Genomic DNA, 26,751 nt, shown 5'->3' with positions numbered 1-26,751 from the left:
GGGTCGGGGACCGCAGGACTCACTCTTTCCCTCCAGCGATGTCCCGCTCATGGTCCATTTCCCGCTGAGATAAAGTTGCATTTAGTGCTCCCAGGGGAACCACGTAATGGATGAAGAAGTGGCTCCTTCTTGCACCAGCAAATGAACATCCTTCTCACTTCCCTCTCAGGCTAGAGGAAAGGGAGGGGGTGGGAGGACAGAAAGGAAAGAAAAGAAAGAACAAGTCGGTGACGCCTGTGGGCTCTTCTTGGAATCTGAATAAATGAGTGGGTATCCTGAAAACGTACTCACTTTAGAGCAAAAGGAAAAATAAAATCTTCTGGACCGCAGATTTCGGTTTGCAGAAATGTGATCTGCCTTTTGGTGACAATGCAGACCTCCTTGGTGTGCAAGTGACCTGAAAGATTATTTATCTGATCTCTGCTTCCCATAAGCAGTTTCTTGCCTCTCTCAGGCTCTCTCACTAGCAGATGTGATAACATCTGGACCTTTATTATCACCCTAGGCAAGTACTGCCTCCTTAGGGACTTAGACACCCGAGCCAAAGCTCCCTAGAGAGGCTCTTGATCTTTTGCTACATACGGGTACTATAACAGGTTGGTTAATTGATTTCTTCTTCTTAGATCTTGATAACACACTATTATTATTATTATTATTATTATTATTATTATTGGCTGGACCAGACAGTGTACTAGAACTTTCAAGCTGACTTAAATATTTTGAATCACAATCTCCTATAGGTTAGCTTCATTCTGCATCCTAGGGAAGGAAAATTATATAAGCAAGCAAATAAAAAACAAATAAACAACCAAAAAAATCAGCAACAAACAAGGAGCCAAAACGATGCAAAAGAAAGTTCTCTTTTCAAAATCTTATTCTCTTTTCTCAGAAGTGGTTTTCTTTTCCTGGAGTTTCTAGCCGGGGGGGGGGGGGGGGGAAAGAAAGAAAGATAAAGAAAAAAGTGTGTGTGTGTGTGTGTGTGTGTGTGTGTGTGTGACCAAAGAGGAAAAGATCCTGGCTACACCCTGTTAACTATTTTTCGCTTTTGATGACTGGAAGCCTCAGATCACCTAGAGCTGCTTTGAAAAGTGAGTTTGTACACTGTTACAGGAGACAAACAATAAGAAAAATGCACAGTTTCATTTCAGCAGCCTTCCCCGAGTAGAAAGCATATGCTGGCTCCTAAGTGACTGTCACTGGTGGTGCCTGACACAGTTATATTCACAACAACAACAAAGTATGCAGAGAAATTAAATTACGTGGAAATCAATAGCGTCTGACTGCTTCAAACAACTGTCTGTCACGGCTATTATTCTCCAGGAGCCTATTTATAAACCATGAAAGAAACAGGTTCTTGCAGCATAAAGACAGCGTCTTCCACGTCGCATCTCTGTGTTGTTATTTTTCTCCATATACAGAGGAATGCGCGGGCATAATTTAACATACAAATGCCTCTCTGTGTACATTATATAACAGCTCGTTAGGCCCCCGGTAGTGGAGGTGTGCCCAGATAACGCACATATATTCTGGGTAGGCGACAGGGGTGGGGGGAAGCACACGGTCGAGGAGCGCCCAAATCCTGTCCTTCTGCCTCCAGGAGGTGCCTACCCTGAGACAATAGCTGGCCTTTTTGATCTCTGCGGACCGGCGGGCGGAGAGGTGGGCCGTGCAGCGCGCATGCCTGGCCAGCCACAGGTGCATCACCTGCGCTGTCCTCGCCGGTGGTCACTCTAAGAGCGGCTTCCCACGCGCTGCCGCCGCCGCCGGCCGGCCGCGGCTCGACGAGCACGCGCGCGCTCGCCGGGGCACGGCGCCGCGGAGCCGGGGGAGCGCGCGCCAGACAGGCGAAGACAGCTGCTGTCCGTCAGCGCGGCGGGGCCGCGAGCTCTCGCGAGAGCTCCCCGGGCCGGCCGCGAGAAGTGGGGCTCAGGTGTAAGAGGAGTGCATCCCGTCGGCGCGCCGGGCTAGAGCGCTTGCAGGAGCCGGACCGCGAGACCCGCGCGCCGGCGCTCTGCGCGGTCCGAGGCGGCGGCCCCGCGGCGGCAGCGGCGGCAGCGGCCCCGCGGCGAGGCCAGGGCGAGCCGCCGCCGCAGCCCCGGCAGGGAGGCCGGGCGAGCCGGCGTGCGCACTTTGCCGCGGACTTTGCGAGTGTTTGTGGATTTACATGCCAAGCCGCCAAGATGATGTCCATGAACAGCAAGCAGCCTCACTTTGCCATGCATCCCACCCTCCCTGAGCACAAGTACCCGTCGCTGCACTCCAGCTCCGAGGCCATCCGGCGGGCCTGCCTGCCCACGCCGCCGGTAAGCGCCCCGCGCCCGCGGCCCCCTCCCCCGCTCCGAGCTGCTGCATGTCGGGGGGCTGCCGCGCGCGGCCCCGGGCCCCGCTTCCGCGGGCGGGACTTCACGGAGGGCTCCCGCGGCGAGGCACGCGTGCCCCCCGGCGCCCCAGGCCGCGCTCCCGGCCGCCCGCGCCTCCGTCCTGCGCCCGCGGCCAGTGGGGGAGAGCCGGGGCCAGGACGCTCCGACTTCGCTCCACTTTCTCTGTCCATTTCACGCCTGCACGAGGCGGTCTGTGTGCTCACTCGGGTGTGTGACGCGGGTCCTTAGCTTCGAGTTACATCTCCGTTTCTTCTTCTTCTTCTTCTTCTTCTTCTTCTTCTTCTTCTTTTTTCCCCTTCTTCTTTTCGCCCCCTTTCCGTCTCCCACTCGCTTTCCCGGAATGTGTTCCCGCGTCCCCTTCTGCCCCCTTCGCTGCCGCCCTGGCCCTCCCCTGCTGGTCCCCCTGCCCGTTCTCCGTGCGTCCCCCGCTTCTGCGTTTACCCCGCTCTTCCCACCACCCCCGTTGTTATTTTGGTCGCTTTGTGTTTGCCTTTTGCCGGTGTTTTCCGGCTCGTGTGTTTGGTCTGTGTGGTTTTTTGTTGTTGTTGTTGTTTGGTTGGTTTTGTTGTTTTGGTCTTCCCCCCCCCCCCCTTTTCTTTTCTCTTTTTCCTTTTTGTTTTGTTTGGTTTGTGTCGCCTGCAGCTGCAGAGCAACCTCTTCGCCAGCCTGGACGAGACGCTGCTGGCGCGGGCCGAGGCGCTGGCGGCCGTGGACATCGCGGTGTCCCAGGGCAAGAGCCACCCTTTCAAGCCGGACGCCACGTACCACACGATGAACAGCGTGCCCTGCACGTCCACGTCCACCGTGCCGCTGGCGCACCACCACCACCACCACCACCACCACCAGGCGCTCGAGCCCGGCGACCTGCTGGACCACATCTCGTCGCCGTCGCTCGCGCTCATGGCCGGCGCGGGGGGCGCGGGCGCGGCGGGCGGCGGCGGCGGCGCCCACGACGGCCCCGGGGGCGGCGGCGGCCCGGGGGGCGGCGGCGGCGGCCCGGGCGGCGGCGGCCCCGGGGGCGGCGGCGGCGGCGGCCCGGGCGGCGGCGGCGGCGCAGGCCCGGGCGGCGGGTTGCTGGGCGGCTCGGCGCACCCGCACCCGCACATGCACGGCCTGGGCCACCTGTCGCACCCCGCGGCCGCGGCCGCCATGAACATGCCGTCCGGGCTGCCGCACCCCGGGCTGGTGGCGGCGGCCGCGCACCACGGCGCGGCGGCGGCGGCGGCGGCGGCGGCAGCCGGGCAGGTGGCGGCGGCGTCGGCGGCGGCGGCGGTGGTGGGCGCGGCGGGCCTGGCGTCCATCTGCGACTCGGACACGGACCCGCGCGAGCTCGAGGCGTTCGCCGAGCGCTTCAAGCAGCGGCGTATCAAGCTGGGCGTGACGCAGGCCGACGTGGGCTCGGCGCTGGCCAACCTCAAGATCCCGGGCGTGGGCTCGCTCAGCCAGAGCACCATCTGCAGGTTCGAGTCGCTCACGCTCTCGCACAACAACATGATCGCGCTCAAGCCCATCCTGCAGGCGTGGCTGGAGGAGGCCGAGGGCGCGCAGCGTGAGAAAATGAACAAGCCCGAGCTCTTCAACGGCGGCGAGAAGAAGCGCAAGCGGACTTCCATCGCCGCGCCCGAGAAGCGCTCCCTCGAGGCCTATTTTGCCGTACAGCCCCGGCCCTCGTCGGAGAAGATCGCAGCCATCGCTGAGAAACTGGACCTCAAAAAGAACGTGGTGCGGGTGTGGTTTTGCAACCAGAGACAGAAGCAGAAGCGGATGAAATTCTCGGCCACTTACTGAGAAGGGTGTGAGGTGCCGGGTGGGGCAGACTGGGGAACTGAGGGGTGCGTTTCTGGGGCTCACCCCTGGCCCTTTCCCCCTCGTTTAGAGCATCCTTTATCCTGCCTGCATTTGGGGAGTCCCTTTACATGCCCTTTCCTCAGCCCCATTCTGCACCCTGCCCCGACAGTCCCCCAGCCTAGAAAACAGGGGTGCTGGGTGTGGAGAAAGGTTGGGTAGGCAGGAGAGAATGGGGGGCATTTGGGAGAGCAGGGCGTGGGGGGAAGAAAGCAAAGAGTGGAGCCAGGGGTTTTGAGGAGCAGGATGGTTCTGGGGACTAGGGTGGGGGGGAGAGGTCGGGGGAGAACTGGGGGTGGACCATTTTCTTGACCAGAGACACCAAGATCATGTGGGGACCAAGGAACTATGTAAAAAGATGAAACTACCAACCACCACCAAAAAGAAAAGAAAAAGAAAAAAAAAAAAAAAAAAAAACAAGACATAAAACCCTACACAAATAAAGAGGTGGGGGAGACAAAGATGCTTTAGGAATTTAACTGCAGGGAACGGTATTCCCCTAGGAGGAGAAAACAGCAATACCACTGCTTCCACCGCCCAACCTCGCACACACAAGTGAGTCCTAAATGAAAACCAAACTGGAGCATGAACTTCTGGGTAGGAAGCTAGCTGTTCTGTGTTTAATTTTCCCTTCTGAAATCCCACATCCTCCCATCCATACCCTCTTTGGTTTACTCCCTCTTCCAAAGAGACTCCAAGGCTCTGCTTCAGCCCAGGTGCTGGAGCCTAGGCTTCCTGGCCCTTCGCAAGGAATCTTTACATTCCAGAAGCCCAAGGGCCACACTCCTGTGGCCTAGTCTTGGTCAGGTGAGGGTCTTTAGGCACAAGAGTCCAAAACACAGAAATAAGGTTCTCTGAAGTAAATACTTTATTCTGGGATAATTAAATGATTATAACAACTACAGTAAGAGTTTCACATCTCCGTAAACAGAGTTCACGTCTACGTAAACAGATTTTCTGGAAATAATATTTTCCCTCCCAACCCTACTTACATAGCTTTCCCTTAGCTTGCCCTTTGTTTTTCAGTCCGGATTCATTCTATCTTTCTGCCACTTCTTGTTACTAATTCAAATTGAATGCTAGGGTGAAAGATCTTGGGGGGGGGGGAGAAACTTCCTTCCATTTTGGGCTTTCCCCACTGAAGAAGACTCACCTTATTCTTCTAGGTCCCCCTTTCTCTCTCTCTTGGAGAACATGAAGTTGCTGAAAAGCTGGGAAGTTTCTGCTTTCTTTTGAGGGCAGAGTGGGCTCTAAGAAAAAAACCACCTAAAATCCCAGAAGAGAGGAAGACATTTAAAGATTTAAAGGCCCTCCCTCACCTTGTTTGTTTCAAATAGGTCTGCACTTACCTGGGGAAAGCAGGACAGTTGTTTCCTTATTGTTGTTATTGTTGTTGTTGTTCAAGGATCATTTATTACTGGGGATAAATGTTGAGTCTCAAAAACTTTGATTTGCACTATGAGTTTCCAAAATAGAAAATCGTGTATGGTATTTCATACTAATAATCCAAGCTGCTGATGGATTTAAAAAAAAAAAAAACAAAAACAAAAAAACGAGAAAGACAGTTGAAGGTAGTTGGGTGAAATGCCTGCATTGTGTACAAGATGCTATTTGGATCTCACATGGAGATGATTTGTTATTATCATTTAACCATAACTAAAGATGGAAACAGAACAGACGAGGGGGGGGGAACACTACTGTTAACAGGACTGAAATCATGCATGATTTGAAAGGTGCAGAAAGAAATACAATTAGGTCTCACTCTGGTTAGGTGTTGTTTATTTAATTATGTTGTATATCATTGTTTGCAGCACAAAACATTCTATGCATTTGAAACTGAGCACTAAACCGGGCTGGCTTTCTGGTAGACCGTTTTGTGGATAGTGTGATTTCACAGTTTCCTGCCTGTTTCCACTGAAAACACAGCATTATTGTAAATATTTTCTTTCATGCACAGGCTCACACAAACTGCCAGTGTTAATCCTGAACGTCTCACGGACTGGTCCTCCTGTCCATGTTGTGTCTGCGGAGCTTTATCCTTGGTTATGTCTTTGCTCTATTGCCCTATCCCCCCCCCCATCAGAACCATTTCTGTGCGCCAACATACAACAGGGAGCTGTGTCCCAGTACACTTAAAAATAAAACATAACTGAAAGAAGAGCAGTTTTATGATTCGGGTGCATTTTTGTGTTTGCATTGAGCCAAGTCCTAGCAGAGCTGTTCAACAAATGAGACAAGACCACAAAAAGAAAAAGAAACAAAACAACAACTCAATTAAAAGTTTTAAAAACAAACAAGAAGGAAGAATAAAGGGACATCAAAGAGAGTGAAAGGATGAGAATAGATTTTTTTTGTTGTTTTTGTTTTGTTTGTTTTTTTTTTTTTCTCTAAATGAGAATTTAGTTTCAGATAACTCATGATAACCGGTGCTCTGGGTAAAATGAATTACTTGCCCGTATTTTATCAAAGTTTTGATTTTAATTACAGAAACTTAAGCCGCAGCAGTCCGCTCAGAGTGATGATGGAAAGTTGTAAATAACCAGGTCTCTGAAAAGCATTTAAGTTGAAGGTCAGAGACACAGGCATCTGGGAGTTCGAATGTGCATTTCTACTCTGAAAACACTTCTAAAAATGTTGTGACTAAATGGCTTTTCTTTGACAGTTAATAAATTCCAAAACTACCCTTTGATCTGTCCGGATAACTTGTCAAACGTTTCTCTTCATTTAGAACGTTGTGGGGACCACCAATTGCTCCAGATTGACAAGGGGTTTTCTAGTTTTTGGTGACCTGGGACTAGATCAAATGCCAAATGTACAAACTTTCTTAATAGCTGGGACTATATCCTCCGAAGTCATCCTATTTTAGCTGAATCTTTTTAATTTCACCGGCATATCTGTGAAAGAAAACTGATGTTCAGAAAAGAATAGTACATTTTAAAAAGGTGTGATTTTAAAACAGTTGTTAATATTTTAAAAAGCACTAGAGGTATTTTTAAAAATAGATCTCTTCCATCAAAATTGGTTTGCTTCTGTTATTGACTTGAAATATCATCAGAGTTTCTAATAAAATACATTTGTAAAAGAACACATTATTTTATAGAAAAAGTATGACCAGATTTCATTGTTGGAGATCCAGGAATGAACAAATAAAAAGATTTACAAAGGTCGTTTTCTAATAATCTGCTCAAACAGAAATGTTGCAGGCCAATACATTTGTATTCTATGATAATGGATAATGTATGTATTAAGAATTTAAGCATTTGTTTTGTATTAAGTAAATCCTTGCCCAGGACAAAAAAAAAGACTATTATGTTAATAAAACATCGTGAAAATGCATTGCTTTGCAGGGTTTCCTATTTTATGTAGTAGGAAACTGTGCAAAACCAAAAAGGAAAAGAAAAAAACCGTTTTGCTTTCTGGTGAGTGAGAATGTACACACTGCAGGAAGGATTGACAGTGCCCTTTTAAGAATTCTTTAGTTGTCAGCTCACGGAAAAAAACTGAAAATCAAAACTCGTGAAGATAAGGCAGTGGTTTGCTGATCCGTGTTAGTTTTGTCTTTTCCAAGTTCTCTGGTTCCGAAAGTCTACAATTCACGCCAACCTTGGCTTTCTTCCCGCATCTGCTAATGGGTGGAAATAAAACGCGTGGTTCTGAACTCTGAAGAACACAGGTTCCAGAGGATGGGAGAACTGGGCTCTGAGTCTTAAGACACGCAGGAGCAGAATAGGAGAGGGAAAGAGAAAACTATGTATTGAATGCACCTGCTACCTTCCTCTTAAAATTGCTTTCCGAACTCTTCATGGGGCTCTGCTTTTTCTGTAGGTCTAAGAAAGGATGCCCTGGGCATCCACCAGCTGACTTCTGGATAGATTTTTGTCTAATGCCTGTTCTAACTCTCAACTTCAATTATAAGCTGTTAAATAAACCGTAGGCACCCACCGCCATGGTTGTTTCGGCTTTTACTTTCTGGTGATGATGATGAGATTACTTGGGTCCAGTTCTTATACTTGGACTCAGCAGAGAGAGGGCCAAGAGCAAGACCCAGTTGGTAAGTCCCAGCCCCGGGCTCAGCTTCACCTTTGTTGTCTGGGCCCCTGGCTTGAGTGTCACCTGCTCAAACCCCTATTCTGTCTCGCAAGTGGGTGGGTTTTCCTTCTTTAGTGCCTCAAGTTTAAATAGGAGCTTTTGACTGGCAAAAACCAGTGTCCCCAACCTTATTCTGAGAGTCTCGATGGCCAGAGGGGAGGTGACGACCACAATTATACTGGATAATGTTCTGCCATCACTATCATCGCGACACCAGCCTGAGCCACACCGGAAGAGCCACACAGTCCTCGTGGGCTGTTTTAACGGAGGCCACCAGCTTAATTGATTAAAAAAAAAGCCGCTGAAATCAAGTTCTCGCGGGGGCCTCTTTTTCACCTGCGAGATAAGCCTTGTCGCAATAATTACGTTATTTAATATTTGATCAAACCCTTGCGCCTCTGTGACTTGAGGCGGGCAACGCGGCCACAGTCCAGCCGGGGCGCGCGCGACGCGGACGCGCGGCCACCCCACTCGGGCTGGCTTGCTCTCTGAATAATTCATGGCCCGAGAGTTCTGGAAATTAATAAAGCGGAGGATAACAAGAAGCTAATTAAAAACTTTCTTAATTGTTGTCAAGTCAGCTGGATGGGAAACGGCCCTGGGTGACTCCCTCCGTGGGAAGGAAAGCGCGGCTTGCAGAGGGTGGCGCGGGCCGTGTGGGCGCTCCCCCGAGCCCCTGCGGCTGCGGGAACCGCCGGCGGGGCCGCCCGGCGCTCGGCCCCGAAATGCCAGCCCAGCAGCCAGCCCTTCCCCGGTCCCGGGCAGCACCCAGCCGCGCACCGGAGGACGCGAGCGGGTGAAGAGCCCAAGGCCGTGGCATCCCCCGCGCGTGCGCACAGGTGGCCGCCGCGCGCAGACGGTGGCGGGGCCCGTCCTGGAGGACCGTGAGCGCGGCGGGAGGGGACCGCGGGAGGGGGGGGAGGAGGCAGAGCCTGCACATGCGCACTGAAGATGCCCACGGCCCTCCGGGGAGTCAGCTGCAGTTCCGGGTTTCAGAATTAGGCTAGGTCAGAGGTCGGGTCCCTCTCCTAAGTGCCGCCGAGGACGGCGTGCGTGGAAAGGAAAGGGGACTCGCGTCTCGCATTAGCTAGAAATACTCTCTCTGCGTCCCGAGTTGCCCGGGCCAAAAGACAGTCAAAGGATGCAGAAGTTTCAAAATTGCTTTTGCACATTTTGTTTTTATTTTTTTGGCGGGGGTTGGGGGTTGCAGTTGTTCGTTTATTTTAAAGAACCTGAATGAGTCGTCCTAGGCTTTTGCTTTGTTGACAAGACGCAACTTGACCAATGCGCGCTATGGGTGCGAGTTTATCAGACTGGAGAGGGTTTCTATCTGGGCGAAAGAACTGGGCTGCTGCAAAGCCCTCGGGTTCTCCCTCAGACTCCAGGGTGGAGCGGGGAAGCGGGTCCCAGCCTGTCTCTGAGATTTGCTGGAAGAGAGGACTGAAGGGGTGAAGGACAGCGGAAGGGGCTGGCAGAGAGCTCAACGAAGAGTTGGCAAAAGGGGGCATGGAAAGGGACTGCGCGTTTATCGAATAAAACGAATTACAAGGGAAAGTTTGTTTAATAACGCCGACGCCTAGCCCCAGCACAGCACAGTGTATACAAACTTCTGTAGACGTGAATCAGAATAAAACAAAACGTTGACAATATCCAGCCGCGGAAATTCACTTGCACAGGTCTCCTCTCCCCCTCCCGTCCTTGCCAAGTGTTGACAATAAACATTTAATGAAGGCAGAGACCTGGCCGTCTCCAGACAGTGTCAGAATACTTTCAGCAGACCATTAGCACGGCTCCTTCTACTTCAAACATCGCGCGGCACACCCTTACATTATTAAAAAAAAAAAAAAAAGAAAGAAAGAAAGAAAGAAAACAACGTGTGAGATAAATAATACGTTCACAAGGCTATCTTAAGTGGTCTGCAGGAGTTCTCATGGCCCTGTACTTACCACCAGAAAGTAACTCATTGTAGATTACTCGCGCTTAAAAAATGTTAAATACAGTTAATGCAATATTAATCGCCCTTTGGTGATATAAAATGCAATATTTTCAGGCAGCTATTGAGCTTTTCCAGAGGAAGAGCTGATGAAAAGAGTCACAGCTGAATAGTGGAGAGAAAAAGCCTGGTATTTATTGCTTTTGTTTGGCTTTTGGCTACAGAGACAGGAACCTTCTAATGGGGTAAGGACATTTATTTTATCTGCAATCTATTGCTGAGAGAGCAGGGGCGGCAGATGGGTCTGGTGCGATATTCACAGTGTAATTTAGAGCAAATCCTAATAACTAATAATGATTTATGTTAATCTTGATCATCTATGCGACTTTACCAACTCGTTGTGATGAAAGAAAGAAAAAGAAAGAGAAGCTAAATAGGAAGAGGGCTTTGAGGCTCACTGGTTTGGGAGCTCTCGTCCTGAGCTGTGCAGCACCTTAAACCGGCATTCTGTTTTAGCAGTGGAAATGCAGGTATTTGAAAGGGCAGGTAGGGTGCCTTTGACGAGGTACAAAGGTGTTTCGACCAGGCTTAGCTTTTTTCTTCTTCTCAAATCTACTTAAAATATGTAGCCTTTCCGGGGCAAGCGCTCCCGGTTTTAAATAAACAGATACGCTTCAGTTGCTTTCTTTGCCTACCTTAAACTAAAGGATCTCATGAAGGGATGTATTGGGGCGGGGGCGGGTTACAGGGGAGGTCTTGGGACTGGGAAAAGCAGGGAACAACTGCACGCTTACAGAGTCTTCCCAAAGGGTGATCTTAATGTCTAGGTTCGAAGTGAGTTGAAGCGCGGCCAGCAGTCTAGAAGCGCTCGCTACCACGCCTCAAGCAGAAGTTCTATTGCTGGTTCCGTAAACTTCCTGCCAATTCCTAATCTTTACCTTCTATCTGGCACTTGTCTGCCAGCATCAACTTAGGGAAAGCATTTTGGCCTTTACCGCCCGTCTCCACCTCCTCCCTCCTACTCCCCAAGAATTTCCCAGGCTTTTAAACTTAAACTTGTCTCTTGACTAAGTGGCACCCGAACAGACCCCAGGGACTTCCAACACAAACCAGGTTCTGCACGGAAACGGACCGTTCCGGCTGTGGTCCCAGCAATTTTGAAAGGGAGGGTGTGCCTTGCTCCTGGCAATTTACTTTCTCACTTACCTTTTTTGTGGGTTTTAACGCCTCGGGGCTATAGTTTGAAAGTAAAACAGCTTCAAAGCCTCGCCTTATTAGCTCTGTATTTGAGAAATTCGGAGATGAAAACTACCTAAAAGGTTTAATAGGGCGGAACAGTATTTATTTGCCAAGCAAACAGCCAGAATATAGTTCAAAAGGGGCGTAGTGGCTTCTCAGCGGGAGGCTGGAAGGGCGAGAACGTGGGCGAATTTCAAGCTTCAGTTCTGAGGTTAAAGTGAATCAAATGAGCTCGGAATGAGATGTATCCTTTGATTTTTAATACTATCTCCCTCACCCAAAATTGATATATTCGGTCCTATGCTCTTGGGGTTTGTCCTACCTTCCAGAGTTGTTGTTTGTTAGTTTTTGTTTGTTAGTAAACTTTTGCTTCTGAAGATGGTTGATCTCTCTAAGGATTTGATTTACCACTATATTTGAAATACGAATACACCCTTTAAAGTTAAATTTTCATTACTTTCCTTCCTGTTGATCTCTTTAAGGCTACAGATGTAAACTGCATTTGATTTCTTCTACTAGGAAAAAAAAATATCTAGCCACAAGATTCCGAATAAAGTGTCCCTTTAAAATTATGCTGTTCTGTTTTTGCTTTTGAAGAATATTTATCAGTAATTATGCTGGTACTTTACTGCTAGTATTCTGGGTATAAAGAAGTCTTTAAGCAAAATAAATCTTTAAACAAAATAAATCCAGGCAGCTGACATTAGCTGTTTGCTGATGTGCTCCTCCAGAGCTGTGGCTGTTTGTGAGCTTGGAGCTCAGCCTCCACCTGCCTATCCATGTACAAACAGATGTAAGCACTTTTTTTTTTTTATTGTTGCTGAATGTAACTGAATCTTATTTCTAAATTTCATTCAACCCCGCCTCAGTGTCTCAGCACCAGAAGCTGGTCCCCTAAAGTGGAAGAGTGGTGCATTATTGAGACTCTCTATCAAACAGCTCTGGGGTGCAGCCTTTCTGCAAACGCTGGCTCTCAATGAGGTCTGGCTGTCTGAGTGCACAGAAGCCCCTAATATGTTAATGGCCGTAGGGGATGCCTAAGGTACCATCTCAAGCTGCTTCGAACACCATATGTCAGGCCGTTAGCCACATGGATCTATTAATCAAAAGGAGCTGGAGAAGGAGGGGAAGGACTTGGAAAGGGGGAGAATGAGAGAGCTGGGGGAGGGGGAGAGGAAAAGAGAAAACATTTTAAATCTCTTCCAGACACCTTGATTAAAAAAAAAGGGGGGGGGGATAAAATATATACTAAAAAGATCAACCCAGCTTTCCTTTGCATTAAAGTGGAAGACTATTTACAAACGTCTACCAAGGAATTAGCATAGTGTCTGTGTATACTGAGTAGAAGGAAGTTTTACTTCAAGGGTCCTGTAATGGGTTCCTTTATTTAACAACTTTTACAAGCAAGACTCTCTTGGCACATACAAAAAAAGTTTTTATGATATGTATTGTTTTATAGATGAATTTTATTAAAAACAGAGAGAGGAGCAGGGGAAATGTTTATTATAGGGACCCAAGGAAGGCATGCAGAGAAGTGTCTGGGGATTTATAATGAATATGTAATACATTAATATATATCTGCCTGGGCAATAGGGGCTTCCCCACTTCTAATTGTTCTGACAGGAAGTATAACACATTTGCATTTTTGCCCCTTCCTCTAAGGTGAATTTATGATAAATTAAACTGCAGAATATGCAGGTGGAGAAAAACAACACATTTATAAAAGCTTACCTCTCTTGTTTCCGCTTTGAAATTTCTTACCTCCCAATGTTTAAAGTAAGTTTCAGCTAGATATTTAGTTTGGAAAGTTTGTGCAGCCTTGAAAGTAACTCTGTCCCAGCAATGGGGAAACTATGAGTGCTATGCATGCTAAACTCAATAAGAAAAAAATAAATAAAAATTTATTAAGTGATTAATATTTGTCATGTGCCTAAACCACACAATTAAGGAAGTCAAATCAGTGTATTAATTTTAAAAAGTTAGAAACTATACCTGAAACACAGCAATGGTAGAAAACCGATCTGGATAAATTTAAAACCTAACTTTTCCCCATGTGCAGCCCTACCTGGGACTACAGCAAATATAAAATCAAAAGTCAATTTGGGTGTATTTGTTGTTTTCATTGATGGTGATGATAAACAATATGAAAGGTACCAATTTTCTATTATTAAATTTATAATAATGACATAATCTGGGGTAATTGCCACTGAGTATGTCTTCTTTTAAATATTGTCATGATTATAAACTTATGTTGCAAATGCTAATTTATGAAATATGAAGTGACTACAAGAATATCGAGTGTATGTTTTTGGTGTGTGTGTGTGTGTGTGTGTAAGTACTTGATTGCTTACATATACTTGAGAGTGGATCTTTCACTTACATCATAAGACCCTGTCATTAGCGTGCACTCACCATGTTCTATTATGTTGGGTATGTAAAGAGGAAAGGTAGCAAAATGTTCTTACTCAAGGTTTAAAAACATTAAAGGCAAAGGTGAAACTGTGCTTAATTATATGAAACAAAAATTATCTGAGCACTATTACAGTCTGTACATAATACAGGTCAAGTACTTTGTACTGGGTGTTAGACTGGAGGTATTAAGTTTTACAGTGCTCATAAAGGCATCTTTCTATCTTAGATACAGGGAAAGGTCAACATTGCTATACGCCTTTAATAAAGATCCCACTACTTTAGATTCTTTGGTTTGGCTGGGAAATAATATGTGACTGTTAGGGGAAAAAAAAGGAGGTGCATTTTAAAATGGAGAATACAATTGTACAGAAGTGAAGTCAGTCTGTAAATATGAAGAATTCTAAAGCATACTGTCATCCAGGAGATGATGAATACACAAAGATGGATCATCCTGGATTTCAATGTGGCTTGGTAGAGAGAAACACTTTTTATCTTTAAATTTTGGTGCAAGCCACTAGCCTTTATTTCTTTCCCTGTAGTTAAAAGGTAGCCCATATATCTGTCGCTTTTGGTTTCCAAAGACTCGTAACTTAATTCCTTCAGGCTATTCATCAGCACAGTAATTAAACTAGCAAATGGATGTAAATAAAGTGAAATTGGTTTCATGACAGATGAGGCAAAGAGGCCTCTGACATGAAACAAGGCAGGACAATAATGATTTCAGCAGCATCAGGCTGTGGAAGGAAGCCCAGCTGGATTTATTAGGAGCTGCAGTGATTTGTTGGAAGCGGGCAAGACACAAGCACCCTTTAATTTGACAGGAATTTTGCATCTTAAAGAGCATATTGAAATATAAATTTAGAGATGAGTTCAGGCTACTGCCAACAGAAGTATTTGGGGGGAAAGGATGCAATTCATTTTTTTTCTTTAAAGAAGACTACGTTATCCCTACTAATAGAAAGGTTTCATTTGTAACAAGTTATTATCTACTCATGAGAACAACAGGGGCAAAAACTATCATGCGCTCCCTTGTAGGAATTCTAGACTAGCTCAGGGTTAACCTCTAGGTTTCTAGGTGTACATTCCAGCGAAGTCTCCTTGCACACTTGATTTTAAAATTCAGCATAATGCAAACATGTGTGCAGTTTGGGGCTGCGGGCTTACATGGTAAGAGAATATGGCAAACTGGTAGAGAAGCAAACTGGGTGATTTATTTTCCAGAGTGGAATTATCATTGTATTTAAATAAATATCTGGCTAAAGTTTATAGCCTCTAGTCTGGCAGCCTGGAAAGCAAAATTCTAGTTACAGGAACAAATTATCTTAAGTCTTTACTAAGACAAAGCCTTAAAATCAAATATAGTTTTTTTCTCTATATATCAAGAAGCTCCATAAACGAGAGGAAATAGCTGAGAATCATGCCATAAAAGAAGGAGCAAATGGATGGATGCTTGATGGGACAAGGGGAAACTGAGTCACTTTCCCTCTGCAATAAAGACATCGTGTATATATGTATGTATGTATGTATGTATAGATATAACCAAATTTCACATCAGGAACATATTAGTTTCCATGTTATCCATGAAAATATTAGAAATGAACTGCTTTATATTTAAGGTACCTTTCAGAAGGGGAAAAAAAAAAAAAAAGCTTCCTTGAGAGGTGCTTGCAAGTCAAAATTTCAGCACCACGGCCAGCGCAACAGTATCTGCTGCTCTGGACACTGCAGTGGTGAACTCCTACATTCTCCCGAAACTCGGCAATTTAATTACTTACCAGTGTGTCCTAATCTTTGAATGGGATGCTAACATATCCTCAAACTACACAAAATGCTGTGTTCTGTAATAATGGAGGCAGAAGACAGAGTATGTGACCAAAACTCTTAATGAAAAAGAACTTAAAAAGAAAGAATATAAAAGAAAGAACCAATGGAAAAATAAAGATGAAAAAAGAGAGGAGGAAGGAAGGAAGGAAGGAAGGAAGGAAGGAAGGAAGGAAGGAAGGAAGGAAGGAAGGAAGGAAAGAAGGAAGTAAGGAAGGAAGAAGGAAAAAAGAGAGAGAAAAAATACCCGATGCATTCTCTCTCTAATCTAATTGTGGGTGACTTTCAGGCCAGGAAGGAATTTATTATGAAACTCAATTGGCTTTCTCTCTGAGCCTGCCTTTTTTTTTTTAAACAGAAAAATATGCCTAATTATTTTAAAGTTCCTTTCCAATCGTGAGACATAGGCAGGTCCTTTAATTATAATACAGTATGAGCAGGGGGAGCATATGGAGGAGAATGTCAAGAAGAGGGTGCCAGGGGCAGCTCCTCAGAAATCTGTATTCATTTCTGGCTCTTATTTGTTCAGTAATCTCTACCATCATAACTAAATCTTGAAGCACTGATGTAGTTCCAGTTGTTGTTGACTTAACGTCAAAATTCAATCACTGGGGGTTTTGCATCAGCCGGGCTACTTATTTGTCTAATAAATCCGTCATTTTGTAAGAAAAATATTTGAGCAGCCGTACTTGACCTCTTGGTATCCACAAGTCACATTTATTTCTCCCAGTTTACAAATGCAAAATCGAGATGATCATCTAACGCCTGAGGAAGTGTTGATTTCTGATTGGATTTTAGATGGAAATGTCTATTTTAAATACCTTGTGATTAAATTGTACACATAATAGAATCCATGCATTTTAAACTCATTCCTGCTTGGAAACTTAACAACCTAGACTGCTAGTCGTACATATCGATGCTGGGAAAAAAATGTCAGTCCACCCCACCCAGTTTGTCCAATATGTACTAAAATTGACCCCTAATTGGAAGATATCATTAAAGCCAGTGGTTGTTGAGGTTTTTTTTTATTAATTTCTAAACTAGTTCATTTTTATTATCTCTCCCCCCCCACATACACACCATGGGGGAATACTGTAATTTATTCAGGACAGTGGGGGTTATTATGCCAATCTAAGAACTGGGACACACAGGACAGACCTTTTCCAGTCCTAAGGCCACGGTCTTGAGTTTCCTGCCAAACTCTAACTGAAGTTTAAGAAAATTCGTATTACCATCTGTTAGCATCAATTAAGGGGAGCAATGTGCCATGGTTGCTTGAACTAATTTTATTTTCTCCCAGCCATGTGCTTAGAGACTGCTGGAGAACACTCGGCTGTCCCTTTCCTATCCCCTTTCTCTGCAGAATATTTCTTGTAAAGACCGCTTTACAGTTTAAGAATCTTCCCAAGTGCTTTGGTTAAGTTACCACTTTCTTTTAGAGAAATTCCCTGTCCAGTGAGAGAACCCCACCTGTCCGTAGAAATAGAAAGGAAAATAAATAGAAAAGGAAAAAAAATTCTGCATCAGGCTAGAAGACTATTGTTGACAGTTAGTGAGCCCACAAGGACCCGATGTTGACATGGAATAGGGAGGTGGCTGTGCCAGTTACCATCAAGGCTTGTCTTAGGTTTTCAGTCCCTTCTGACATGTGTCAGGGAAGGGGTGTGGACCAAGCTGACTCTGAAGAGAGGACCAAGGCTTGTATCTGCTCAGGTTTGGGGTCCTTTCGTGCTTCCTTGCCCTGGGCGTGTTTTGCTGAATGCTTCTGTGTGTTGTTCAATAGCTAGAGCATGTGTAAAGAAAGTGACATTAGCTTGTTGGGATCTGAAATCACTGCAGTGGTTGGAACTCGCGAAGGACAGATTTAGGTCGAAGGTGGTCGCCAAAGGGGACCCCCGAACTCCCCCTGTCTTCACCTTGTGTCTGCTCTGGGTCTCCTTCCCTTCTCAGCGCCCCTGACCTCTAGCTGATTTTGGGGACTTCTCAACCTTGAGCATTGCCCGCTGGAAGTTCCGACACTATGGACTTCCCAGAGTGATGAAGACCAGACTCTTTCTCTCTGGTATGGTTGTTCCTTTCCTTATGGTTGGTCATAAGGAGCTCAGTCCCAGAGGTCCTAGTGGCCCCAGTGAGGGGCTCAGATGAGGCTTCTGTGCTGGGCAAGGGCGGGGCAGGAAGGAAGCTTTCACCAGCAAGTCATGTGAACTCCAGGATGAAAGCTTTCCCTTGGATATATTCCTCCAAAAGTCGTTGGCAATCCTAGCCCTCGACGAGCTTCTGTGCTTTCCCACATCTTCTCGTTTCCTCCCATCACCTAGAGGGGTCGCTAGTGAGCAGCAAAGGGAGGCGCGGAGGTGACCTCATCACGATGTAAAGAGCTCTTGCCTCCGCACTAGGGAGCTCGAGCCCCAAAGCTCAGTAGGCACTTGTTGACAAGCTGGCCTTCTGAGATCATTTTCGAAATCTTATGTCACTTCCGTTTCCAAGCTGGCCCTCCTGAATCCGATGGTTTCATATTCGTCTTTCCCACCACATTGGACCTTACGGCTAGTCAAACATTCAGAGAAAACCACTGAATCAAAAAGCAAAATAAAATAAAAATCCTCAAGTCTCTACCCGAAGTAGAGATTTCCCTGTGAGAGCAGCAGGCTAGCACAAGCAGCTTTCAGTTCCCAGGCTCTGGAGGTCTGAAAAGGAGGGTTGTGCACCTGGATTCCTCGGTAGGTCTGACCCAGCATACACACTACCCTGTCATAAGGGAGTAGTTCTTGAGTAGTGACAAAACCAGACTGAAGTGACAAACTTTTTCAATAGTTGTTTCTATCACAAAACAACGTGAATCTTTAAGAACCATTACCACCTCCTGACTACCTCAGCTCTCCAGGCAGTTCTAGAGAGAAACAAGGGGAGGTGTCTGGGGTGTCTGACTGGCCCTTCAGAGGTGAACACCCCAGGGAGCTTTACTCCTTCACGGCAGTGGCTGTATCAGGGATGTATCTGGAATGGACCGAGGCTGGAGGGAGCAAGGCAGGTTGCTGTGTGGGGCGGAGTTTGCTTGGGCCTCCACAGTTTACTCTCATTAAAATTGGGGAAGGACTTTTTCACTTACACTATTTGAGTCAGTGACTCGGTCCCAAGAGTATCGAAAAGTAGCTGAGCAGGGCGTGGTGGTGCACACCTTTGATCCCAGCACTCGGGAGGCAGAGGCAGGCTGTGAGTTCCAGGCCAGCCTGGTCTACAAAGCAAGTCCAGGACAACCAAGGCTACAGAGAGGAACCCTGTCTCGAAAAGCCAAAAGAAACAAATAGAAAAGTCGCGGTCATTTTCACGTGCAAGGCCTGTGCGGTTTGTGAAGGCAACGGAGGGCAGGAGGAGTGCTTGGAGAGGGGAGGGCAGTGTGGTTCCGATGCGGATATATTTTAAAATTCTCATGATTCTAAATTGAATGTAAAGTGTTGGCAAAACCGTATTTGAATGCTCAAAACGTGTAGATGTGGGATATTGTTTTGCAGTGGTGGCAGGGTTAGCTAGCACCTAGGACCTCTGGGAGGCATGAGTTCCAGTACTTGACCTTCAGTTCCAGGCCTCACTTCCAGGGCCAGAACTTAGTCTTTGCCTACAATAAAGTAGCTGCAAGCTTCAGAAGTCATTAAGAAATGACAGAAAGGTGCTCTCCAGCTTGAAAATACTAATGTTAGCTTGTGGAAATAGATATTCTGCACTGTAGTTATTAAAAACTTATAAAATCTTAAATCAATATAAATTAATTTAATTATGATTTGTAATTTCATTATGCATGATCAGTTTGAAACACTACTTTAAGGATAATTAGAGCTGGGTGCTGTCACTCCTGACTGCCCTAATAGCTTAATGAAAAGGAATGCCATACACTTACTACCTTTAGGTTAAACCTGTAAATTACACTAAATGATCATTTTCCTATAAAAATATGGTAAAATAATTGTACACTTTATAGACATATTTTACGACTCCATTGTAAATGTATAATGGATTTTCTTAGTGGAACTGTATTCTGTGTTTTTTCCATGGACCTAGTTAAGTATTTATTAGGGTTGATTGAGCTGTCAGTGTTTTTTCAGGATCAGACCTCAAGGATTTGAATGAAGACTAACTTTTATGTAAAAATATCATGCTGTCCTCGAAGCTTGTGCCAAGAGGTCAGTGCAGATGGAGGTCCCAACTTAGCATAATGGGTTTAACGTTTCCGTGACATCATCAGGGAATCTGAAAGGAGTCTAGGGATAATCAGAGCGGTCATTCAGGAGAAGAGTAAATATTTTATGAGGATATATAGAAGACAGGAAAGATGGTCAGAAAGGTGAATCTCAGCTCCTCAGAGTTCAGAGAAGGAGGCGGTTCAGCTAGGCACAGAGTTGAAAGAGCCACTGCATACTCCGAAATTAGCCAGGCGAATCTGAGAGGTTTGGAAGGGGGCCCATATCAGGGATTAGTCTGTGTAGGAACGCTTTTATATCCCCAACTTTTCTCAGTGTGAAGGATTTATCTTTTACGTGCTAGCATACAGGAATATACATTCAGTTCTTTCCTGGCCCTCATTTTTTGTGTTGGTTTCTCAATATTTTCTGGTACTGCAAGACAGGCTCTTTACTTTTAAGATGACTATTGAAATGATCAAGAACATATCGGAAGTACTTGTGAATTAGATAAATCCAGTAAGTTCATGTTTTATTTTCTTTCTTACATAAAATAACATTTGATTATCTGAATTAATACAGGTGTTGATAGGCTAACCATTATCTACCATCAGATTTCTGCTCCCAACCCAAGACAGATGTTAAAAAATGTGCACATACAGGAAAAGAAATACTAAGAAGCTCATAGGACTATATAATTCATAGTCCTACCCATTTTCTTAGAATGTTCATTTTTTTTCAAAATGCTCAGTATATTTGTTTTTTTCAAGACAGGGTTTCTCTGTGTAGGCCCGGCTATCCTGGAACTTGTTGTGTAGCCCAGGCTGGCCTCAAACTCAGAGAACCATCTGCCTTTGCATCCAGGGTACTAGTATCAAAGGTGTGCGTCACTACCCTGGCCTCATGACAATCATTTTTATCAGACATCACATGAACAGAAATAAGTCTATTTTGTTATCTGAAAAAAGTAAAGGAGTCACATTGTTCTATCTGGTTAGAAATACTTGCTCAAGTTCAATATTATTATGTTATTGCTTTTGTCTTATTTTTAGATTGTATGGATTAAATGTCTGACACGAACTATTAAAAATGTCATCTGGAATGAATACTGAGTCTTCTTGAATTATCATTTATTTTCATGAAATTTCTCTTGATATTGTAACACAAAGGAACTTAACTTTTCTATGCAGGAGACACAAATGCACTAAGTGACTCAAAAGAGTAGGACACACACACACACATATACGTGTGTTTTCCTAGACAGGGTTTCTCTGCGTGGCTTTGGCTGTCCTGGATTTACTTTGTAGACCAGGCTGGCCTCAAACTCACAGCAATCCGCCTGTCTCTACCTCCCTAAGTACTGGGATTAAAGGTGTGTGTCTCCATGAGGTAAAACATTTTAAACTGTAAAAATTATCATTTTCTCTGAAAAATCTTGTCTTTTCAACATATTCCCCATCCTGCCCAGCTCAGAGGTTGCCAGACCACGAAGGCATCTCTGCTCTTGTGCACATGACATCTTAGAAATGTTCTTCCTTTCTGTACCCTTTAACTCACAATGGATTCTACTGTAAAGATACATTTGTACCCCTGGCTTTTTAGCTGTAATAAAGCCGTCTCAAAAGAAAAGCTTGTTTGTTTTACCTTTGTATTCCCCCAATTATATAAAGTAGGCAAGGAAACCTCATACACACTCAAGTTAAACAACACACAGGTTTCCCTTGTGATCATATTGAACACTTATAAGTGATAGTTTCTTGCTTCTCTTTTCAATGTTGCTAGTTTACTACTGTTCTCAGAAGGCTGGCAAATGGCGGATAATTTTCAACTGGGGCTCTTTCCATTCTTATATTTTATCTTAAAATCATGTACTGTTGATTTGCATTTGGTTTTACAAATATATTACCATTTTATTTGAAAGCAATTTAAATGAGGTTAATATTTTAAATGTCATAATTTTCTCTATATAATTTGTGTTATCAATTCCTGTGCAATTATGTCATGTCATTTCAATTAGTTATAGACTGTTTTCATGATCAAATGCCCCACTCTCTTGACCTGAACTGCAACTACACTCCATTATTTATGCTGTCACAGACAGATCTTGTGTTAAAAATTTGGCGTTATGTGGTCACCAGATATTAACTCGAGAGCGTCTCTGGATGATTTATCCTTACTTTCCCCTTTGCACAGTCACTGAATATAGCAATGTAATGATTGCCGCAAGTGGGCCAGTCAAACGCCAAATAAATCATTCCTTCATCAGAGGCAAAGTTTAAAGTGCCATTTAGCAAGTTTTGCTTCTTGGTAATGGGCTCAGCAAATTTTATTTTCTGTTGTATTTTATAATTCTTCAGAGTAGGTACTATCATTACAGAAGACCAGCACCACACGTCAATAGATGCTAGGCCCTAACTCTTTTTATTGTAAATGAGTAACTTATAATTAGATCTGTGCAGCAAATAGAACAGCGCTTTTTTGTGGAGCTCTGATAAGTATTGGTTTGCAATGTGAGAAAGAACAACTAATGCTTTTAAAACAAGAAATGATGCTTAAAGTGGGTCATGCTGCAGAGATATGAATGAGGTTATATTCATTTTTAAACATAAATTTCAATCTTCATTTTAATACCCCAAGGAAGTTTTATTTGTAATGACCATTGTACTTCTTCCTGAACTTGGAAAATGTCTTCCTGCTCTGAGTTTTTCTTTGTCTATACAAAAACAAAACAAAACAGAACAAAAAAGCCTGCAATATTTTTAGGCCTGATCCTTTTTACATCAAAGTCCAAAAGGGGAAAAGAACTGATTGTGGGCCTGTACATTAAATTTCATGACTTGAAGCCACAATGACCAAACATCTTGTTAATCAAAATCCATCTTCTCTTCATGTTTCGAGCTGTTTGCCAAACAAAGAAAAGACGAAACCTCCACACTTGCACATTTCTACATTAAATGTGGAAACATTAAAAAAATTAGATTAGGAAATAGAAGAATATAATGATCTTACTCTCAATCATATGCTGCCAGCTAAGTGTTTGAGACTGAAAAATTGCACTAATGAAGCTATTTGAAGGCTTTTGTGGACAACTGCTTCCTCTTTGAAGATTAAATGAATGATGTTGATGTGATTAATCTTAGTACAGGGAGTGATGCAGCAGCTAGGAAATACCTTGGTGATTTTCATAATTAAACTGAATCAACATTTCAAAGAAATGCCAGTGTTATCACTTGTATATTAGAATTATGTTCATTAGACAGAAGAAACAAATAATTTGAGCAAACAAGATTTTCCTTTTGGTGTATTGAGACTTCTGTCATGTCTCAGAGTATCTTACTATAAATCATCATTACTGCTTAATTTTGTCCTTGCCTTCTTGGCTGTTTTTGTGTCTCGTTGTGCATGCACAATGCAGCTAATGAGTCAAAGCATCCTGCTTCTTCTACACTTTCAGATCTTTACGTTTCGTCTTCTTTTCACCTCCTTTATAAGGGAGTCATCTTCTCACCTTAAACAAGATTTCTGGAATTTAATTTCTAGTTGAGTACATGTTTTGGAATTGTGCAGTTACTTTCCAAGGATTTGAGAAAATCCTATCTCCGATATTTCCCCACATTTTTGATATATTTAGAACTCACAGCACAATGCCTTTTTTTAAAACTTATGTACTTATTGTTAGTAATTTCTAGTAAATAAATTTATTTTCATTTTACTAAGGATTTAAACTGATTTTGTACTTTGTAGATAATTTAAAGGAGAAAAACAAAATCAGCACCATTCCCAATCTAGCAATTTGAATGTGGCTTGGTAGGACAACTCCGAACAGTTTGGGTTCTTAGTGAATGTACAACTTCAGGCCAAGAGCTGAGGATCGCTCTGCCAACAGTTCAATCATCACTTTACATTATTGTAAATGTTTCCTGAGTTTCCCAGGATCTTTCTTTTCCTGCTTGTTTAAAAGAAGATAGAAATGATTTTTCTTAATCTTTTTCTTCTTTAAACATTTTTATGTGTATTTTGCCTGCATGCATGTCTGTACACCACATGAGGCCTCCAGAGGCCTCCTCACACCTCCAGAGGCCAGAAGAGGGTGTCAGATCCTCTAGGACCGGAGTTATAGATGGTTTTGTCAGAACGACAAAAACCCACGTCCTCTGGAAGAGCAAGCCAGTATTCTTGGCTGTGGAAACAGCTCACCAGCCTCAAGAAATGTGTGTGTGTGTAACATACCACATAAAATAGACAATTTGGGTTCAATCTTTAGCCTTAAATCAGATGAATTTGGTGGCTGTTATCAAGTCACAGATGAGTGAAAATAATACTCCTCCCCAACCCTGCTTTTTTTTTTTTTTTTTGGAACTGTTGTAAGGCGGAAAAGACTGGAATAAAAATTAGCCAGGAGACCAAGATTCTTAAATAAACAGTGTCCCTGTATTTACCTAAATTGTTACAGGGAGCTAGTCAGATTGGGGGTGGTCTGTAATTCGTTGACATTCTTCACAAAGTGTAGTGGTTTGCATGAAAGTGACCTCTACAGGCTTTTAGGGACTAGCACTATTAGGAAGTGTGTTCTTATTGGAGTGGGTGTGGCCTTGTGGAGGAAGCATGTCACTCAGGGTAGGATTTGAAGTTTCAGGGGCTCAAGTCAGACCCATGTCTCTCTCTTCCTGTTGCCTTCCGATCCAGATGTAGAACTCTCAGCTACGTCTCCAGCACTGTGTCTGCCTGCACGCTGCCACGTTTCATGCCCTGATGATAATAGACGAAACCTCTGAACCTGTAGCCAGCCCCAGTTAGATGATTTTCTTTATAAGAGTTTCCATGGTCATGATGTCTCTTCAGAGTGATAAAACCCAAACTAAGACCCAAAGATACCTTTCTGTGTCGCCTGAGATGCGACATAGTCACCCATGTACAGAAGCTGCCAGCCAGACACAATAGCAATGAAACTGAGGTCAGCTTTTGACATACAGGACAAGGATCTTCATTTGAAACAGACTTTCTAAACACTACTTATGACATATGTTTATAAAAAGAAGTACCGAACCAAAAGCACAATTTCCCCTCAAATCTTTCCTTCTTGCTCGTCAAGTGCAGTAGTCAAAACAAACAGAACGGGACCAAAGAAGGGGACACTCAGGATGCTGGGCTGTGCAGAGACCTGCCTGCAGATATAAGCTCCAAAAATCTCCCTCACGTCAGACATGTGCCAGACAAGCAAACCAAAGGGACATGGCTGCAGGAGTTGGAAGGACTTTGGACTAGTGCTGAGAGGGATCTAATTTGCGTGGGGAACATGCAATCCAATACGCTGGACCAGTCTGTGGGGATGGTGGGAACCATGCAAAAGAAACAAAGAGTATTGGGGAAGGCTGCAGTTTATACCTGTGGAGTAAATCTGTCAGCAGACGGTGCTGAGAGAAAGCCAAAGTTACCGGCAAGTAGACCTTTACTAAACAGAGAGCCCTGCTCTGTTGGTGATGCTGCCTCATGACTCAGCGACATATCCCACATCCTTGGGGAGATGCTCTTCTGGAAGGCTCTGGAAATGCAGTTCATATACTTGTCTGGTGTTCAGTTTCAGACAACTGAGGGTGGGAGGAGATAATTATTCAGTAAACCATTCTTCCTGGAGTGTTTCTTCCTCCTCCTCCTCCTTCTTCAAAATAAGTCTTTTACTGTTCCAAAAGATACCCCAAATCAAACTTATAACTCAGGATCTTGTTTCTGGAGCAGGATAACTTAGGTCTTCTTCTTCAGCCTGCTGCACAGTTCCCTTTTTAGACACATAGATACCATCCAAAAACTTTCTGATATCCTTGTTTTTAACTGTTGTGGCTTCCTGACTCAGAGCCTGCTGAATCTGAGACAAGTTCAATATCAAAGAGCCCAGAGCACTTCTTTTCTGGAACACTGTAAGGACTTTGAACCTCTGGGACACAATGAAAGAATTCCTTGTTGTTCCATGGTGTCCTGGCAATGCCCGAGCATGCCTCCTTCATCCTCTTCCTCAGCTTTCCTATGGAGCACTCCACACTTGGTTTTGGATGGGTCATACTTGGAAAAACCTTTTCAATATTAGAGATTTATATGTATTTTTATTTCTCCTTCATTTTTCCTTCTTCTTCTTCTTCTTCTTCTTCTTCTTCTTCTTCTTCTTCTTCTTCTTCTTCTTCTTCTTCTTCTTCTTCTTCTTCTTCTTGTCCCTTAAAACAAAAGTCTTATCTCTTACTGCTGATTTTCCTTTAATAATGAACTTCTAAAGAGGAGATGGCATTGGGCCAATTTCTCACCCTCTTTTTCCTCCAGGTAGCCCACATGGCTCTAACCACCTTTCGGGTGATGTGCCTGTTTGCTCTAGTGGGCAGAATTCACAAAGACAGAGGGCACATCAGCCTGGAGTGACAATGGTGCTGGAACCCCACTGGATGCCATTCTCCGGGGTTCCCTAAAAATAAATAGGTATTGATCTTTGCAGCATTCTCTCTTGCTATGTTTTGCCAGCAGAGAAGTAGCATTCAATGATCCCCACAACACAAGGGAAGCTTTGTTTTGTTTGGAATGTATCGAAACACATTTTTTAAGGCTACCTTCAATTCGCTCTCTTAGGAATTCAGTTTTTACTACACTAGTTCTGATTTCCTGACTTCTCACTTAATTTCTACATATCCTCACCTTCTTCACTCTCCTGGGCACACGACCCATGGGATGTTACTTCTCTCTCTCCCCCTTGCCCTTCCTCTTTCCCCATTTTAGTGTGTGCACACTCGTGTGTATCGTGTGCTGTATGTGTGGCGCGTGCACATGAGTGTATAAGCACACTGGCTCTGTGCTTCCATGTGGAGGTCAGAACAGT

General features: G+C 44.5%; 1 protein-coding gene and 1 long non-coding RNA gene across 2 annotated transcripts in view; both read left to right on the top strand.

Moving 5' to 3' along the window:
- The first annotated feature begins 1,923 nt into the window (after positions 1–1,923).
- Pou4f1 (POU class 4 homeobox 1) lies at positions 1,924–6,327 on the top strand. Its single transcript, XM_021647056.2, has 2 exons — positions 1,924–2,303; positions 3,024–6,327. The coding sequence occupies exons 1-2, from the start codon at positions 2,181–2,183 to the stop codon at positions 4,167–4,169; spliced, it is 1,269 nt and encodes a 422-aa protein (XP_021502731.1). The 5' UTR covers positions 1,924–2,180; the 3' UTR covers positions 4,170–6,327.
- Positions 6,328–10,307: 3,980 nt separating this feature from the next.
- Positions 10,308–26,751, top strand: part of LOC132656651 (uncharacterized) — a 168,071-nt gene continuing 151,627 nt past the window's right edge. Inside the window, exon 1 of the long non-coding RNA XR_009594371.1 lies at positions 10,308–10,493. This is a non-coding gene — a long non-coding RNA (uncharacterized LOC132656651). The remainder of the gene's footprint in view (positions 10,494–26,751) is intronic.

The sequence above is a fragment of the Meriones unguiculatus genome, chromosome 9 (assembly GCF_030254825.1).
Source record: "Meriones unguiculatus strain TT.TT164.6M chromosome 9, Bangor_MerUng_6.1, whole genome shotgun sequence".
NCBI lineage: Eukaryota > Metazoa > Chordata > Mammalia > Rodentia > Muridae > Meriones > Meriones unguiculatus.
This window is presented reverse-complemented; position numbering and strand designations above follow the sequence as displayed.